The 20,383-nt window shown below is 35.0% G+C and overlaps 1 protein-coding gene across 2 annotated transcripts in view; it reads left to right on the top strand.

The window, feature by feature from the left end:
* The first annotated feature begins 985 nt into the window (after nucleotides 1-985).
* LOC144962632 (tetratricopeptide repeat protein 7B-like) overlaps nucleotides 986-20,383 on the top strand; it is a 31,982-nt gene continuing 12,584 nt past the window's right edge. The window contains exons 1-13 of one of the 2 annotated variants that reach the window (XM_078895734.1): nucleotides 986-1,146; nucleotides 3,571-3,722; nucleotides 4,577-4,757; nucleotides 6,785-7,010; nucleotides 8,297-8,375; nucleotides 10,139-10,266; nucleotides 12,199-12,262; nucleotides 14,021-14,149; nucleotides 15,472-15,555; nucleotides 16,659-16,936; nucleotides 17,932-18,004; nucleotides 18,824-18,984; nucleotides 19,627-19,746. In XM_078895734.1, the coding sequence (XP_078751860.1) occupies nucleotides 1,026-1,146; nucleotides 3,571-3,722; nucleotides 4,577-4,757; nucleotides 6,785-7,010; nucleotides 8,297-8,375; nucleotides 10,139-10,266; nucleotides 12,199-12,262; nucleotides 14,021-14,149; nucleotides 15,472-15,555; nucleotides 16,659-16,936; nucleotides 17,932-18,004; nucleotides 18,824-18,984; nucleotides 19,627-19,746 (1,796 nt within the window). In that variant the 5' untranslated portion in view covers nucleotides 986-1,025. The remainder of the gene's footprint in view (nucleotides 1,147-3,570; nucleotides 3,723-4,576; nucleotides 4,758-6,784; nucleotides 7,011-8,296; nucleotides 8,376-10,138; nucleotides 10,267-12,198; nucleotides 12,263-14,020; nucleotides 14,150-15,471; nucleotides 15,556-16,658; nucleotides 16,937-17,931; nucleotides 18,005-18,823; nucleotides 18,985-19,626; nucleotides 19,747-20,383) is intronic. The other variant, XR_013643502.1, reaches the window with a different exon arrangement.

Here is a 20,383-nt window from a genome sequence, read left to right as displayed (position 1 = left end):
AACAGAAAACAAACTATATAATTCTCATTAATCCTTAAATACAATGTAAATAACAACATGGGAACATCGACAAGAGGCGGACCCACGCTGGATGAACACCGACAGTTAAAACCAATGGTTAGACTGAACTGCCAAGTTCGATTTTGAGTTTGAGATCGGTGGCTAAAACAAGTAATTGATAAGAAACAATCAAAACTGTTGTAAACTGATTGAAATGTGCAAACTGCGCCAAGTGTAAATCGATATATACATCGGAGAAAAATATAGGTGCACATATTTAAAGGTCTGATAACCGAACGCGGTTATGGGCTTGATCTAACATTGTTGTAGTGAACAATATTTCGCGTTGGTTTGAGAATATTTCCATGACAACAATGAGAGCATAACAATTTGGGTTATCAGATCTGGAAATAAGTTACACATCGGTGTAAACCATTGGTCGGCAAATAGCACGAGATAAACAAACAAAAACAAAAGTCTTGAGGTGAAAAAAACCATCATAGAAAGAAATATAGACCGTAAATTAGATCTTCCAATGACTCTGTAATCCTTCGTTTTGCTGCTTGGCTCTGTTGATACATTTTACCCCCCTACCGCACTAGGACAGGACTGACCCGGGACAGTCTCAACACTCTCGAATGGTATGGTGTAACTTTAACATCCCCAAGCATATACTTTCCTTGTTAAATGTATGGAATTATGTAGAAACTCTTCAAGAGAAAGTGAAAGCTAAAGCCATAATGACATTTATTTTACATTCAAGTCTGCCATATGGCCATATAAATGGCCAAAGTTTTGACTAAAACTTGGCCATACAGAGAACCACATTCCTTTTATTAATTTCTTTTCTTCAATAACATTTTTCCTAGTCTAGTCGATTCTTTTGTTTATCAAAACACATGAGATCGTCAAGAAGTTCAAAGTATCAATAGTATTTGGCCACGTGAAGTTTTATTTGGCCACCTTTGAAGTCGAATTTGATCATAAGTAACGGACATCTGGCAGCTCAGTTTTTTTTTTCTGCAATGGCCTCCAAAACGAAGTTTTCGAGATTGGAGTCAGAAATAGAGAAACATCGGGTTGATTGTAACTGGAAGAAGTCCATTGAAGTTGCACAGCAACATGCATTGAAAGCTACAGATCTAGGTTTGATATGATAAAACTACAATGACACATTTCACTCATCCCATCTCACCGTCACCATTTCCGACTTCCGAGACGAAGCCGCTTCCCAGCCTCTGCCTCTGTCTGCTATCCGACTTCATCAACCCTTTCTTACGCAAACCTCATACTCTTCACATATTTCATTCACCTCCCACCATTTCCACAAATTGCCTCTGCTGCAATACAACAATGTTGTTTCTTCTTGTTCTCGTTCTTGTTCTTCATCATCTTCTTCTTACACTTACACTTACACTACACTTGACTCACTTTCTCTTACTCTTACAGTAACTTACACTTACACTTACACAGTTACAGTAAAGACTGCCTATAATAATAATAATAATCATACTATTACTCTTACTAGACGTCCTCTTACTTTTACTCCCTCTTCTTATGATTCTATTCTTACTCTTACCTATATTTTTATTTACTTATATAAATAGAATTATAGTCTTTGTGTACTCGACTTCTTCTTCTTCTTCTTCTTCTTCTTCTTCTTCTTCTTCTTCTTCTTCTTCTTCTTCTTCTTCTTCTTCTTACCTGGATACCTCTGTATAGAGTTTTCAGACTCGGTGTAGTCTCCTTCGCTCCTCCTCATCTATTAATGATTGGACCAATTCTTATAACTGTACTTGTTTCCTGTTTCACTGTTACTTATCTCCAACTCTGCTTTGAATTTTTTATTCAAATATTTTGCTGATACTGTGGTTTCTTGCAGTTTATTCCAGTTATTGACAATTCTAGCTGAAAAATTTCCTGCTTTCATTTGTCTTAAAACGTTTCTTGCTGTTTCCTCGTGTCTGAATGTTCTTGTTTGAAGAAATCCTACCTCTACCTTGTCTATTCCCCTTACTATTTGTTTGGATCATATCTCCTCTTCTTCTCCTGTAATTTAAGGTCGCGAGATTTAACACCTGAGCACGGTGAGAGAATGTGAGTAAGGAGTCTTTTTCAAGGATTCAACTATGCAGCGAGCGAGGCTCGAACCAGGACCTTCCGATTCGAAAGCGAGTGTAATACCACTAGACCACATAGCTGATCAATGGAATTCAAACAGCTGAGGAATCTTCAGTGAATCTCCATCAGGTCTTCAGTGAATCTCTATCAGGTCTTCAGTGAATCTCCATCCGGTCTTCAGCGAATCTCCATCAAGTCTTCAGAGTACATGGAATGGAATGGAAATACACTTAAGGGGTTCTATCGGTGGAGAGACCAATTTTCTTGGAAAATAAACAAGATAAACATGCCAAGCTGAAAGCCCGTGGCCAGAAATGGAGGAAAACACATTTTAAACATTGTTTACAGTATGGTTACCATGGTGCCGGCCGCCATCTTGGATTTTTGTTTACAAATTAACATTTTTTTCAATTCTAAAATCTCGGTGAATAATAATTTTACGACATTCATTTCTTTTTTAACACAAAGATATATCCTTCCTACAATTTCTGACAACTTAAATTTAGCAATTTATGCAAATTTAATAATCTATGATGTTTTCAAAAATATGTCAAAATATTTGCGTTAAAATTGCCCACTTTTTACACAAAAACGTAATTTTTCAAAAAATGAAAATGAAAAAAAAAATCTAATTTGTCAACTTTTTGAAAAAACCTATCGAGCATCTGTGCAAAAAATGAATGATGTGCCTATTTTAGGTGCTCAGATTTTAGAACTGAAAAATAAAAAAGTACATAAAATGCAACTTTTGAGAAAATGCCATATTGTGTTCTAATCAATTTCAATAGGCCTCATGTCTCGATCTGTATGCTACGTATTGCTGTTGATCAGGGACTCTTTGTAAAGTGCTTTGAGCACATTTAGTGGATACTTAAAAGCTCGTTATATGCCAAAGATACCCTTAATACAATTAATAATACCTTTGCTTGGGTCCAAACATTACAAATTATGCCATTATTAGCCAATTTTTCTTGATGAAAGGGTGCACTAAAATGAGTTTTTTTTTCATATTTATAGGTTAGATTATGTCTTCTGGTAACCATAAACATTAAAAACAAATGACTCATGTATGCTTAAAGCCTGGTTTTTGAAAAATGTGGAATTTTCTTGAAAATCACCAAAATTCCACCGATAGACCCCCTTAAATCACTCAACCCTAACACCGACTATATCCGTAGTTTACCCGGGTTACTTTTACCCCATGCTTATTTATTACATTTTTCTGACACAAATTATAGGCGTATTATCAAAGCTAATGTTTTTAGTTTTTACATGTTAATGGTAGTTGAATTAAACTATCTATGCACATGCTCATTTTGAAAAGTAGCAAAAATCTCTAGGGTTGGGTGAGTTAATACTCCAGGTCTAATCTCTGTTCATTTGAAAAGATTCCTTTTTTTTATCAATCTATTTTATACTTATATATGTCTCTATCTTTTGTGTCACCAGGCTCTCTTGTTACTTTCCTAGAGGGGGAGAAGTTATTAGAAGAGTATGTGGAAACAAATGACCCTCTTGTTGAAGACAATTATCTGACAGCTAGGGCAAGCTTGACAAAAGCTAATGAAAAGCTGTCAGCAATTGTTCAAGGGCAATCCAAAGTATGTGTTTTGTTTTTGCTTTTGAAAAGATATAATATATATGTATATATATATGGAAAACATCTGAATTGTGATTAAATCTTGTTACGAAATTGAATTGAAGCTTGATCATGAAATATTCTTTTATTTCCTTTAATGATAATGGTTATGATTTGTTCATCGTTGCATTGTAATAATATAATAAATAAATATTAGTTGTTGTAGTCACAGATGGAATATTCTTTATTCTTATTTAATAAAATAGTCTCTCAAGAGTATTGTAATCCTTCAGAACCACAAGGCCCATGGAGCCAAAATTTATCCTGCTTCCTGTAGCTTGAAACAGACATAGCAATTGCTTGCTACCCTTGAGTAGGATGCCAGTCTATCGCAATATACTTTTTGCCAGATCAAACGGACTCAGCTACCCAATAATCTTGGACTTCACCGGTATCGATCTCAATCTTTTTGAATGTGAAGCGAGTGCTCTACCAGCTGAATATTGTGAATTGATTAAAGGTCAATTGTGTGGCTGACTGAGAAAACCCGGAAAGATGCGCAAATTTCAGAAATTGAGTTATGTATGCAGTGGTGTAGATCACATCTTTCTGATCATTTACCACTTTAAATTTTCTTTCTATGTATATTAGAACCCAAGTTATAAATTTTTTTCTGAATAAAATTTGTTGCCATGGTAAACACTTTATCTTCGATTTTGGCTCATATCTCGAACTGAAGCTTGCCGCTCTTCCCGGGTTTTCTCAGCCAGCCTTACAATTGATATAGACCGATAATTCAAATTCAATTTGATATCTACAGTGCCTATTGAGATACAATAATTTTTAAAAATATAATTGTATTTTTCCTTTTTATAGCTCAGAGAGCAGGCTATTTTATTGCTTGCTAAGATTCAGTTCTGCCAGGGTTTTTACCAAGTAGCTTTATCCACCATTGACACCGTCGACCTGAAAGCTTTGGCATTAAAACATTATGAAGGAGAATCTCAGAAATGTGTGAGACTTTTGTGCTTGGTGGCTGAGACCTATGCCATTAAAGGTAAGACCTATGACAAAGAGATAAGAATGATGTGGCGTCCAATAGTGTTTTGAAGACCGAAGTCAAAGAGATAAGAATGATGTGGCGTCCAATAGTGTTTTGAAGACCGAAGTCAAAGAGATAAGAATGATGTGGCGTCCAATAGTGTTTTGAAGACCTAAGTCAAAGAGATAAGAATGATGTGGCGTCCAATAGTGTTTTGAAGACCTAAGTCAAAGAGATAAGAATGATGTGGCATCCAATAGTGTTTTGAAGACCTAAGTCAAAGAGATAAGAATGATGTGGCGTCCAATAGTGTTTTGAAGACCTAAGTCAAAGAGATAAGAATGATGTGGCGTCCAATAGTGTTTTGAAGACCTAAGTCAAAGAGATAAGAATGATGTGGTGTCCAATAGTGTTTTGAAGACCTAAGTCAAAGAGATAAGAATGATGTGGCATCCAATAGTGTTTTGAAGACCTAAGTCAAAGAGATAAGAATGGTGTGGTGTCCAATAGTGTTTTGAATACCTAAGTCAAAGAGATAAGAATGATGTGGCGTCCAATAGTGTTTTGAAGACCTAAGTCAAAGAGATAAGAATGATGTGGCGTCCAATAGTGTTTTGAAGACCTAAGTCATAGAGATAAGAATGATGTGGCATCCAATAGTGTTTTGAAGACCTAAGTCATAGAGATAAGAACGATGTGGCGTCCAATAGTGTTTTGAAGACCTAAGTCAAAGAGATGAGAATGATGTGGCATCCAATAGTGTTTGGTTATGTGTGGCTATGTGGTCTTGTGGTATAACACTCGCTTTTGGATCGGTGAGTCCTGGGTTCGAGCCTCCCTCGGCGCATAGTCATGTCCTTGGAAAAGGCTCTTTACTTACATTCTCTCACCATACTCGGGTGTAAAATGTGTACCAGGCCATTAATAGCGCTGTCTCTGTCTGAAAAAATTGTAATATCGCTGTTGGCCACGTTTAGTGGATATTGTACTTTATAAAAGCTCATTAAAAAAATTTTTTTTTCAATAGTGTTTGGTTTCTGTCTTCCTGACTTATCTGGCCACTTCTTATATTGTTTACATTTTCTTACTTCTGGTTGGATTAGCAGTCACTTTGTCTTTGATTAAACTTCTCGTCTTATTTTCCACTTTTCATCAGCATTACTTTCCTTAACACGTCTTACATTGGCTTGAGAAATAACATTTTTCCATTGATCAAGACCTTAGCCCATCTCCTTCCCCCCACTTCACACTTCCAAAAATAAAAAAGTATGCCTGTCATTTTAACGATGAAACATGAATGGGAAGGATATGGGCAATCAATAATGCATTTTAAATACCGACGCATAGTTTTATTATTATTTTTTTTTTTCCAGTTCATATAATCAGTTAATTGTCTTACTCCGGAAAGACTTGTATTTTAAAATTTGGCCAGAAAACTCGTCCTTTAAACATCGATCGATTTAAATGACACTCATCTTGTCAAAAACTCTCAAACCTTTGCAATGTTTTGCAATGTTAGAACCAATTGACAATTGACTCGTTATCATTTTGGATGGATGTAACATGTAAAGGAAAAAAATGTTTAAAGTTCTTTGCTTTATCACTGTTATTATAATTGATGTAATCCTTCAGAGCCATTAGATCCATGGAGCCAGAATTTATCCTGGTTTCTATAGCATGAAATGGACAATAGCAATTGCTTGCTATCATTTGGATAGGATGCTAGTCTATCGCAAGTACTTTGCACCAGATATATCATACCCACTTAACCAATCATTTGCTGCACCAAAAAATTTATTCTCTGTACCACATTTCTATGACTTCATTTCTTGGTATTGATGAGTTCTGCTATTGTCTGTCATTTCTACACACTTCATTTCTTGGTATTGATGAGTACACTTCATTTCTTGGTATTGATGAGTACACTTCATTTCTTGGTATTGATGAGTACACTTCATTTCTTGGTATTAATGAGTACTGCTTTTGTCTGTCATTTCTTCAAAGTTTTCAGATTGAGACCCGATACCATTTCTGATTTTCAGGAAAGTGTTTAGAACACACAAAACTTCCTGCTGGTGGCAAGTTAAAGCCATCTGATGAAGATGAAGTCATTGAATGTTACCAGTGTTCGGCTGATTGTGCTTTCCTATGCCTACAACAGAGGGACAAGATCACTGCCCAGTACCAGGCAACCGAGTCCAATTTTTCTCTGTCCACACTGTTGGAAATGGCCATATCCACAGTCCCTGTGCTTTACTTGAAAAGAGGGTTTGTATTTTACATTGAAGTATTGATGTTATGCATTTAGTCAAAATACTCGTAACATCCACCTGTCAGATATAACACACCAACACACAAAACTACGTGTAACCTTTAATGTTTTATAATCTGATTAATACAATTTAGTGAGAACTACTCATAAAAATGACTGGCTAAAAATAATAACAAAGAGCTGAGAGATGCCAATTTAATTCCTTTACTGGGTGATTAATGTCTTTAATTGTTCAGAAGTATAAAAAATTGGAGAAATTATTCCATTCCATTGGTTCAACCCGGCCTAAAGCTTTTTCATTTTTCTTCTAGATGTTCTTTTCTTTTCTTTTTTTTTTTTCGTTTTTGGTCTAAAACTGTTCTGTACAATTTAACCATCTTTTTAAATGTTTAAAATTAGCCTTGCTCCATCTTTATTTTTGAATCTGTGTTATGTTATGGAATTAAATTTCCTTTTCACTGTCATGAGCTAGGTTATGGTTTAGATCCCTGTATTTAAGATTTACTTATATTAGTTATTTTTAACTTTCCTTCTGTCTTACTCGACATAAAGATGTTCACTGGCACAGTCGACCGTCTTCGTAGCCTCAGCAGCCTTCATGATTTCTGTGTAGGGAATCTCCATTCCTGTCTGTTTGATGTCATGTTTCTGATGTTGTTGATGTCTACCCATTCCTGTCTGTTGGATGCCATGTCTCTGATGTTGTTGAGGTCTACCCTTTCCTGTCTGTTTGATGTCATGTTTCTGATGTTGTTGAGGTCTACCCATTCCTGTCTGTTGGATGCCATGTCTCTGGTGTTGTTGAGATCTACCCTTTCCTGTCTGTTTGATGTCATGTTTCTGATGTTGTTGATGTCTACCCATTCCTGTCTGTTGGATGCCATGTCTATGATGTTGTTGAGGTCTACCCTTTCCTGTCTGATGGATGCAATGTCTCTGATGTTGTTGAGGTCGAGTTATTTCTGTCTGTTTGATGCCATGTCTCTGATGTTGTTAAAGGTCTACCCATTCCTGTCTGTTTGATGTCATGTCTCTGATGTTTCGAGGTCTACCCATTCCTGTCTGATGGATGCGATGTATCTGATGTTGTCGAGGTCTACCCATTCCTGTCTGTTTGATGTCATGTCTCTGATGTTGTTGAGTTCTACCCATTCCTGTCTGTTTGATGCCATATCTGTGATGTCGAGGTCTATAGTTGATGTTAAGCGGAAGTTGATGTTTGGCATTGTAAAAATGTAATACATTGAATTAAAACTTATTTTTTTTCTTTTCTTTATTTTAGCGATACCAAGTCAGCTGTTAACAGTTACAGAGAAATGCTCACTGTTGTTGAGTCTAAATTCAGTCTGGACATACGCAAGGTTTGTTTATTTATTTATTTCTTTATGCCCTTCCGCCACGGTATCATAAGATTTCGTCGCATAGCCATTCCATGAAGGAATATAGATAATTCATCAAACAAGATCGCCCATGTTGTCCAAGTGATCAAATTGGGAATTAATAATCATGCTCAAGGAAAAAAAATCAAAGTGCTGGAAGTGGGGCTCGAACCCGGGACCTTCCGGGTCACAGTGCAGTGCCTTAACCACTCAGCCACTTCGTCCCCACCAAACGACCAAAGATAGGCTAATTATCTCCCCCTTCCTGTTCCTAGAATGTCAGCTATGCCCTTTTTACTTTTTAAAAGAAAATCTTCCTGCTGACCTTGGCCGTTAGTGATGAGGTTGATTTTTAAAAAAATGAAAGCATTGGTTGTTAGAAGGCAACAGTTTTGTGGAATCTAGATGGATATCTATTCTTTCCTATGATATAAGGGTGATACCATTGGTTGTTAGAAGGCAACAGTTTTATGGAATCTAGATTGATATTTATCCTTTCCTATTACTATTATGAAAGGGTGATACCATTGGTTGTTAGAGGGCAACAGTTTTGTGGAATCTAGATGTATATTTATCCTTTCCTATGATATAAGGGTGATACCATTTGATGAAGAGAAGCTTTACACGAAATATTTTCATATATGGTTTTTACTTGAACAAATTTCAGGTTTTTTTGGGGTTTTTTTTAAAGCAAAGGGCAACCCTGAATATACAAATACAACAATTTATGATTTCAAAAGTTCCAAAAAATCGTTGCTTTTCAGCTTTGTATGATTGATAAATGATTTTTCATTCCTTACCAATTGCTGACAATACTTGTGACTGGGTGGTGTTTCTCGACCTCCCATATTGGGCAGGAGGTCACCTGCTGTGTCTTCTATCTGTTTTCTTTTTGCTTTCTGTCTTTGTCTTGGAATGGGACTACTTAGTTTTGTATTGTGCCTGACCGGATTCCTTGGTTTGGAGGGAATCAAATGTGTAGTTAGTTTTACTTACTTACTTATTGTTGATCGCCTCCTAATCTTTGGACTGGGACGCTTCGGCAGCTTCTCTGATTTGTTGAGTGATTTCTTTCCACTGATGACAATCTGCTGCAATGGGTCTCAGATGTTCTAAATCCTTTTCTCAGTTCTTGTGTGTCATCGAGGCGCTTGAGGTCTTATTTATCGTCGAGTACCTATATGCTTGTTGTGGGTTTGCCTTTGTATTTGTTATGTCTGCTTGGTCTAAAGAATAACGCCATTGCCGGTCAACATGGCTGACACCTGTTGGCATTGAGCTTCGGCTCAGTGTATTATGTTTAAAGCTTCCCTTTTTTTCGAGTGAATGTAGTTTTGGGAGATGTTATTTTTTCCTTGTAAATCATACTTACTGTTATAGTTTGGTTTTGAATATATTATGGTTTATCAATATTTGAGTGTATTCCTCTTGGTGGGATCCCGTGCTTGTGTCTCGATGGGACTTTAAGGCGATCTCAAACTTAGTACACTGATAGTGTGCTCTTAGAATCTACATCTGTTCCCTCTTCTAACAATTCCCCTTTGTCTTAAATTTTGTCGCGTGCTTTCAATTGAAAATCTAGAATTTTTTTTATTATCTCATTTTCTGCCTTTTTACTGGCACTGAAATGTCCTAAATGTGTTGCAAGCGCCTTTCCTTTATAGCCTTAAAAAACAACAAAAACATACAGAACAATCAATACTTGCAATGTTTATTGTTTGCTGATATTATTTTTTCTCATTTAGGCATTATCGCTGAGTTTGGCAAAGTTTTTGATGAGATTTTCGAGTACAAATTCTTACCAGAAAATAGACAAACTCGCCAAGGGTCACAACAAGAAATTCATCAAGCCGGCATATCATTCCTCATCAGCGTAAGTACATTCATTGTCTGGTAGTTTTATCTTGATTTTTATTCTTTCTATTTCTGAATTTTTTAAAGTATAACAATAATGATAACAATAACAAGAACAATAAGAAATATCAATATATTATTATTATTATTATTATTATTATTATTATTATTATTATTATTATTATTATTATTATTATTATATTATTATTATTATTATTATTATTTTGTTGAGGATGATGATGATGATGATGATAATAGACCTGTAAATTCTCAGTCAATTAACTGAAATCAGTCAATTCGTCAAATTCAAATATTTTTAAAAAGGGAAGAAAGAAATGAATAAAGAAAGAATTCATGAATCATAGTCGATTGACTGTAAAGTTAACTAGGAATGTTCCACAGCCCCACGCATAGCTCATGGGCCGTTTATATTAATGATGGATATATATTGCCAAGGCTAAGCGACGCTTTTTAGAATTGCCGTGTCTGAACACACCCCAGTGTATTTTCACACAGCCTTCGTGAAATTATTTTTTCACTTTCGAAACCTGTCGTAGCCAATTTTAACTGAGCCGCCGAGCGATAAATTTCACTGTTTCGTCTAAGCCAAAATTGACCACATTTACTTGAAGGACAGGAAAAGTATGAGAAAGAAAAATTCGAAACACCGGAAGTTCGTTATGTAGACACCTTCAAATCGAAAGTTAAATGATTGCTACAAGCACATCTCGATTACCTCATGTTGTAAACAAACTGGTTGACCGTTTCTAAGTTTCTTCACTGATTGGGTACCTAATTACAAGGAACAATGGTAAGTAGCCTAATTAATTCCCTCGCAATTTAGTTTTCTGCCATTGCTTTGCTCAAGTGAGCTTGCTGTTTACCTTTCATTTTGATTCTTTGGATTTTACCGCTACGACGAATTACGAAGAGTTTCAGTTTCAGTCAATTTTTATAGAGCTCATTTACAGGTCTATGATAATAATGATGATAATAATGATGATGTTTTAGTAATAATAATAATAATAATAATAATAATAATAATAATAATAATAATGATGATGATGATGATAATAATAATAATTTTAATGATGATGATGATAAAGATAATAATTTTAATGATGATGATGATAATAATGATAAGTTTTGAATTGAAATGGATTTCTAAAAGATTGAGCTGTTTAATAGTCTTTTGTTCCTTGACAAAACAAGCATGTTTCCTCGGATTAGACCTATCCTTCCATTATAATCAGGTCCTTTTGCACGTGAGTTGGTTCTCTACCAGTTGAAATCACTTCTTTCACTATAAATATTGGGTGGGGTGCCTGACCTGCCATAGTGGGCAGGGAGGTACTCACTGTGTCTTCTATCCCACTGTAACTATTTTCCAACATGCTTTCCTTGTCTTTGTCTTGGAATGAGATTACTAGGTTTTGTCTTGACCCCCGCTGGAGTCCTTGGCTGGGAGGGAAACAGTTGAATGTATAGTTATAGTTTTGGGAGATTATATTTTTTTTCTTTGTAAATAATCTCTCTGTATTATTCTGTTATTTTTTTTATTTTTAACATATGATTTGTTAACATTTGAGTGTATTCCTCTTAGTGGGATTTTGTGCTGGTGTCTGGGTGAGACTTTTAGGTGATCTCAAATTAAGTACACTGATAGTGTGCTCTTGGAATCTACATCTGTTCCCTATTTGAATCAATTCCCCTTTATCTTTTTTCTCGTCCTTTTAATTGTATATCTAGAATGTTTTTACTATCCAATTTTTGTCCTTTTCACCGGCGCTGATATGACCTAAATGTGTTGCAAGCGCCGTAAAACCCTTAAAAACAAATATCACTATAAATATGAATGACCCCTTTTCAAATCTGAATGAAAGAAAGAAAATTTTTCTGAATATTTATTCAGTTAAAGTTTATCGTTGAACAATGTTTCTTTTAACTCCAGATTATTTCTGCCACAAACTGTTGATGAAGAAATTCTCCTCCTTTTACGTATTGCTGAAGCAGTGGTAAGTGTCGCAGCTTGAATAACTGTCCATTCAGTAACCTTTATGTTAATCAGTAAAGATAAAATCTATTGATGCTTTGTGTATAGTTAAAGCAACTCACCACAACCATCAGCCAGATATGATATACGAACACACAAAACCTTAAAAGTTTATAGTCTGATTAAATACAATTTAGTGAGAACTACTCATAAAAATGGCTGGCTTAAAACAGGAATAAAGAGCTGAGTGACATCATTAATAATAAGTGATCAACAATGCCATTGAATTTGTGTGTTTTGATTTAAATTTCTGTAGTAAGTAATTGTCTCAAAGCAGCCAGATTTGTCAGTGGAAACGATGAGCGGGATATGAGCATAACTCAGCTCATGAACAATCTCCAATGAAAACTGCTACATGAAAGACATTCCATCAACAAACTCCTCGTATTCCACAAAGCACAAAAAAGAAAACTTGAAATTCCAACTAGCCATTTGAAACGGAACAACAACAAAACAAGAAACTCATCATTTAATTTTGAAATCCCCCACTCAAGAACAAACCATCATCTTTACTCTTTCTTTTCCTCCGCCATCCAACTTTGGAACTCCCTATCAACCACTTGCAAACAAAGCCCTTTCAATTGATGACTTCAGAAAATCGCTCCCTGCTTCCCTCTAAAACCCCTGTTACTGTAAAGACGGCCACGCAATCTTCAGCCTAAAGCTTTGGCTGTAATGGAAGAAGAAGAAAACTGTCCTAATTTGGCAATCTGGAGAATAATTAAATCATTAAAAAAAAATATATATTGGATTGTTTATATGTATAGAAATGGCCCTTGCATGTTCCAGGATTATGCTTATTTGACTGGCAAATTAAAACAATAAACAAAACAAGCTCTAAATCTACTATATTTTATGATAGTCCAAGCATACTGCTGTTTTGGGTCATGACGGTATTGTCCATGCCAGCACTTAGTTGTTAATATGTAGAATTGGTATGTGTTTCATGCTTTAGTAGTGCTAGAATAGAACATTGTGAATAACACATCTGCATAGTATTTTGATTTGAGTCTGTTTACCATAATGATCTGAACAAGTGTGTATGAAAGGTACCAGACAAAGCAAGAAAGAAAAATACAAGAAAAAAAAAAACCATCACAAAAAATAAGTCTACCACGACTGGGGATCGAACCTCATACCTTCTGATTACCGGTCACACACACTTGTTCAGATCTTTATCTTACACCGGTGGCTGCTCCCTAATTTCTTAATTTCAGTGTTATTGGTTTTTTCCTCTTTTTTATTTTTGGTTTGTATTTTTTTCTCATCATCATCCATCATGGCTTGTACTCTTGAGCACATTGCCATTCAGCTGTCTCCACGAATCACGATCCTCTGCAGTGCGCATGAAATCTGCGTTGCTTTTAAAATCACTTTTGGCCATTCTTAGGTTATTTAGATACGTCATTCTTTGTCTTCCTTTCATCACTTCTCCATTCATGTCCTAGAAACCGTAACTGCCTCTTTCTTATGATATCGATGAACATTCTTCCCTTTCTCGCCTTTTTTTCTACTGGTTAAAAAATGGGCATGCTTACACTTGGTGTCTGTTTTAGTTTGCTCATAAAGGTGTAAATTTTATTTGAACATAGTTAAAATTTTGTTTTACACCCTGAGTGTGCTTCTACTTGGATATGCTTATAAACGAAGACCACTGGAACTAGTGAGCATATGACTGGACAAAATTTGATGAGACTTTTTTTGTTGTCTTACTTTGCAGGCAACCAGGAGCGCTGTTTTGGAACGGAACAAGGAATCGCATGAGGTTACCCTGAAAAGTGTTTCACCCATTTATGACATGCTGGGTTTGGTTTTGGTCAAAAGAGCTCAATTTGGTCATTTGTCAGAGGTAATTTATATCTCAATTTGATCATTTGTCAGAGGTAAATTACTTCTGAATATGGTAATTTGTCAGAGGTAATTTACATCTCAATTTGATCATTTATCAGAGGTAATTTACTTCTCAATTTGGTTATTTTTCAGAGGTAATTTACATCTCAATATGGTCATTTATCAGAGGTAATTTACTTCTCACTTTGGTAATTTGTTAGAGGTAATTTACATCTCGATTTGGTCATTTGTCAGAGGTAATTCACTTTTCAATTTGGTCATTTGTTAGAGGTATTTTACATCTCGATTGGTCATTTATCAGAGGTAATTTAGAACTCAATTTGGTCATTTGTCAGGGGTAATTTAGAACTCAATTTGGTCATTTGTCAGAGGTAATTTACATCTCAATTTGGTCATTTGTCAGAGGTACTTTACTTCTCAATTTGGTCATTTGTGAGATGTAATTTAGATCTCAATTTGGTCATTTGTCAGAGATAATTTAGAACTCAATTTGGTCATTTGTCACAGGTAATTTAGAACTCAAGTTGGTCATTTGTCAGAGGTAATTTAGATCTCAATTTGGTTATTTGTCAGAGGTAATTTACATCTCAATTTGGTCATTTGTCAGAGGTAATTTAGAACTCAATTTGGTCATTTGTCAGATGTAATTTACTTCTCAATTTGGTCATTTGTCAAGAGGTAATTTACTTCACAAATTGGTCATTTGTCAGAGGTAATTTACATCTCAATTTGGTCATTTGTCAGAGGTAATTTAGAACTCAATCTGGTCATTTGTCAGAGGTAATTTACTTCTCAATTTGGTCATTTGACAGAGGTAATTTTCATTGATTCAATTGTTTTTTAAGAATCTCATGTTTTTGTGTTTGGTTTTGTGATTTATTTATTAATTTTTATTTACTTTGGTTTGTGTGATATATTTTTTTTTTTTTACTTTCTTATTTGATCTGGGTATATAAACATTTTATTTGATCTGGGTATATATACACGTTATTTGATGTGGGTATATAAACATATTATTTGATGTGGGTATATAAACTTGTTATTTGATGTGGTTATATAGTTATTTGATGTGGGTATATAAATATGTTAATTGATGTGGGTATATAAACATTTATTTGATGTGGGTATTTAAACATAATATTTGATGTGCGTATATAAACATGTTATTTGAGAGAGAGAGAGAGAGAGAGAGAGAGAGAGAGGTCACACAAGCCAACAGCCATCCAGCCACACATATCTTATCATTAACGATGTACGCAATGCTCAGCATTTGTTTATTTATGTCCTTGTTCTCTTGTTTTTAAAAAAAATTCTTTTCAGTCGTTTGAAAAAGCCATGAGATTTTCCTTTGAAGAATTCCATATTTGGTACCAGTATGCCAACTCTCTGATCTCTTCCAGTAAGGTAAATATCACTATTGTAATTCAACCGGCCTAATTTTGTGTCTTCAAGGCTGATTAAGATACCATTGGGGGCAGCGTGGCTCAGCGGTACGGTCTTTGCTTTGTACCCAAAAGGTACCGAGTTCGATCACCCCCGCAGCGCTGTGTGACCTTGAGTAAGTCACCTCACCTTAGCTCAATTTGCGTGCTGTACTACGGCTGATGCCTGGGTTATTCCAGTCTTCCACTGGAATAGACCCTAGAGACACATATCCTCTATGGGATGAATAAAGGGAATTTTATTTTTTATTTTATTTATTCTATCTTATTTAATTCATTAACAAATATTCTCCACTACACATTTATTCCTGGATGGGTCTTTTTTGACCTCCCATAGTGGGTAGGGAGGTCACTTGCTGTGACTTCTATCCTCTTATATATTTTTTCCAACTTGCTATCTAACTTTGCCTTAGAATGAGATTGCTTGGTTTTGTCCTGGCCCTGGCCGGAGTCCTTGGCTGGAAAAGAAACAGTCAAATGTATAGTTACAATTTTGGGTGATAATAATTTTTTACAATGAAGCATTTGAGTTTATTCCTTTAAGCGGGGACCTTTGTGTCTGAATTGGAGTTTTAGGTGATCTAAAACTGAAAGTGTGCTCTCGAATCTTCATCTGCTCCCTCTTTTTGCCATTTCCCTTTGTCTTACTTTTTATTGTCAGCTTTTAATTGTAAACCTATAATTTTTTGACTATCCCATTTTCTTCTTTTTTTTTTACTGGTGCTTAAATGATTTAAATGTGTTGCAAGTTCCGTAAACCCTTAAAAACAAACAAAACAAAACAAATTCATTTTCTGAAGTAATGATAAAAGCTTATTCAATCGTTGACGTGAAATTATTTTTAAATATAAATATCCTCTCAATTTTTATCATATATTATATTGTAAAGTGATGATAAAACTTATTCGATCGTTGACGTGAAATGATTTTTAAATATAAATATCCTCTCAATTTTTATCATATATTATATTGTAACAGTGAGGATAAAACTCATTCAATCGTTGATGTGAAATCGTTTTTAGATATTATGAATATCCTCTCAATTTTTATCACATATTGTAACAGTTTAGTCAAGCCATCCTGGTTCTTGCTGCCTGTCATCGTATGGATCCAAGCAATGTCACCGTGTGTTTGCAAGCAGCCCGACTTTGCTATGAACACCTCCAGAATTTTGAGCTGGGCATCGAGTGGTCAGAGAAAGCTTTGCGCTCTGAACCAGATTACCTGGCTGAGTCGCGTGCTCATTTGTCTTTGGGTATTGGGCTGTGCATGATGTCCAGGGAGTGCAAGCTGGAACAGGAAAGGCAGGCCTACAATATCAAGGCTTTGGACCAGTTTAAAAAGTAGGATATATCAAGAGAAATATAGGCAACTGTTTACAATGTGATTGCTCGATTAGTTTGAGCTGTGAGTTTTTATATAGCGCAGTATCTACTAAACCTGCTCAAAGCGCTTTACAAGTGGTCCCTGACCAACAGCAACACGTAACATATAGAACAAGACATGACACCTGTTAGGCGATATTAGAATTTTTTTCCGGACAGAGACAACGCTGTGAACGACCAGGTACTCATTTTACACCTGAGTACGGTGAGAGAATGTGAGTAAAGAGCCTTTTCCAAGGACTCAACTATGCCCTGAGCGAGGCTCGAACCCAGGACCTTCCGATCCAAAAGCGAGTGTCATACCGCTAGACCACATAGCCGTCTTGTATCCTCTTATATCTTGTTTTCCAACATGCTTTCTGTCTTTGTCTTGGAATGAGATTACTTGGTTTTGTCCTGGCCCTGGCCGGATACCCTGACAGGGATGAAACAGTCGAATGTATTGTTTGAGTTTTGGGAGATAATATTTTTTTCCTTGTAAATTATCTCTCATTTATGGACTGTTTTGTTTCAAATATATTATGACATGTAAACATTTGAGTGTATTCCTCTTCTAGGGATTCTGTGCTTATATCTGGATGAGACTTTTGAGTGATCTCAAAGTAGTTCACTGATAGAGTGCTCTTGGAATCTACGTCTATTGCCCATTTGAACCATTTCCCTTTGTCTTACTATTTCTCGTGTGCTTTCAATTGTAAGTCTAGAATTTTTTAACTATGTCATTTTCTTCCTTTTTACTGGTGCTGGAATGACCTAAATGTGTCGCAAGCACAGTAAAATCCTTAAAAACAAAAACAAAATAAAGCTACATCTCAGATGGAATTCACTTAATCTAGAACTTTTAATATGTAGAGCGATATTGTTCAAACAGAAGGATTGCTTTTCATGCGTCATTTTAAGTATATTTCATTCTCTGACTTCGGAGCATATTTTTTCCCTCCTTTCCCTCTCAGGGCTCAATCCATTGATCCTCAAGATTATCTGGCCACCTTTCACCTGGCTCTCCAGTACGCCACGTTGAGAAAGGTAATGCCATCACTTTAGAACATTATATAAAACAAGAACTTGAGCTTTTATATTCACTAAACATGCTTTACAAAGGGTCTTTAGCCAACAGCAACACATAACGTTTAGAATGAGACATGCCCCTCTTGAGCGATATTACAATTTTGTCCAACTGATACAATACTGTGAGCGGCCTGGTACATATTTTACATCTGAGTACGATGAGAGAATGTGGTTAAAAAGCCTTTTGCAAGGATTCAACTATGCACCACAAAGAGTATGACTTGAACCCAAGACCTTCCGATTCAAAGGCGATTGTCATACCAACAAGATCACATAGTCGCACAACTGTAACTAATATCTTTATGATCATTACTATTATTATTGTTATTATTTTTATTTTTATTATTATTATTATTATTATTATTATTATTATTATTATATTATTATTATTATTATTATTATTATTATTATTATTATTATTATTATTATTATTATTATTATTATTATTATTATTATTATTATTATTATTATTATTATTATTATTATTATTGTTGTTGTTGTAGTTGTTATTATTATTATTATTATTATTATTATTATTATTATTATTATTATTATTTTATTATTATTATTATATTATTAGTATTATTATTATTATTATTAGTATTATTATTATTATTATTATTATTATTATTATTATTATATTATTATTATTATTATTATTATTATTATTATTACAACAACAGAAAAAGAAGGTTTAATGCTTAAAAAAAAATCAGTTAAGCTATTAATTTTTCATATATCTCATCATGCTTTGTTATTTCTTTTAAAAAATTACAGATCGCTGAAGCGTTGGCTGCTTGCAAGTTGTCTCTGAGACTGAGGAGTGACTTCATCCACTCGCTTCACTTGATGGTTTTGTTATTGTCAGCAAGCAAGAATTATGCAGATGCCATGACACTCATCATGGTGGCCCTCAAGGAATATCCCGACAACCTGAGGTAGATAGTTTAGCTTACAGAATATGACTTAACTCTTTCAGTGCCATTGGTGCATTTGATCTACTGGCCAATGGCTAACAGTGCGGTTGGTCTTGAAAGGCAAAAATAATAATGTAATCCAATCCAATCCAGTACTATAACTTGGACCAATGGCATCATTTCTTTCATCAGAACATTCAATTGGCCCTTGGGGAGGGGGGAGGTATTTTAATTGAGATTTTGCGCCAAAATTCGAATGTCGCTTTGTCTTAGCTTGTTATTCTAATGCTGCCTCAATCAGGTGTCAGCCATTTCGTGATGGAAATGCGAATATAACCTCAGCGCTGAAAGAGTTAAATCTTATTTTAATTTTAAGTTTATTTTATTCCAGTTTTGACCTTAAGTTCAGACTGACAATTTCCACCGTATAACTGAACTGTTTTTTTTTGTTCTGTTTTTTTTTTGTTGTTTGAGAAGGAACCCCCAATAAGGTTAGGTAAGGTAATATGCTGTGTGACTGCTCAGAGATGACGCTAGACAGAGAATTGTGGAAGAACATGGCATCCAACCTCTATGAGAAGGAACCTTCCCGGTAAGTTATGGTCAGGTAACGTGCTGTAAAAATGGCAAATTTATTTACTTTTTATGAAAATGTGTTTTCAGCTTAATGATGACAAAGGCCAAGCTGGAGAAAGTTTTGTATGGGCCTGAACAAGCCCTGGCAACCTACCAGAAGATGTTAAAATTGTGGAAGGAATTACACGAGATGGACGTGGATGATGAGTGAGTTTTGCAGTATAAAGTAATTAAAAATGAATATAACAGCTTAAAAAAAATAACAATATACTAAACACAGAACGTTTCGGGCTCAAAAACCATTTTTCAGCCAACAACAAAAAAAACAACAATACAACGAAAACATAAATACATTACTAAAAAAAAACAGATCGACGGCAGAGAAATATAAGGCATCTCCTCTGTTTTGATTTCTCATTTTGTCTTGAGCACTTTCAACAACTCTTACATTCTATCTGGGTCGGGTCGGGGTCTTTTGACCTCCCTTGCTCATGTCTTAATAATGATAATAATAATAATAGTAATAATAATAATAGTAATAATAATAATAACGATAATAATAATAATACTAATAATAATAATAATAATAATAATAATAATAATGCTGAAAACTTATATCACGCTATAACTCCGAGACACCAGACTCTAAGCGCTTAAATTACAAATTACTTTGGTTGAAACATACTCATTCACACACACACAAGCACACACAAACATATACACACACACTACACAACATAAACCAGACACCTATCTAGCTTCTTATATCATCTAAAATCGAAAGGTATGTTTTAAGCGTACGTTTAAAAATAGACAAAAGATTCATTTTCACGAATGGTCTGTG

Source organism: Berghia stephanieae, chromosome 1 (genome assembly GCF_034508935.2).
Source record: "Berghia stephanieae isolate SIO BIC M18660-M18661 chromosome 1, UCSD_Bste_1.3, whole genome shotgun sequence".
NCBI lineage: Eukaryota > Metazoa > Mollusca > Gastropoda > Nudibranchia > Aeolidiidae > Berghia > Berghia stephanieae.
This window is presented reverse-complemented; position numbering and strand designations above follow the sequence as displayed.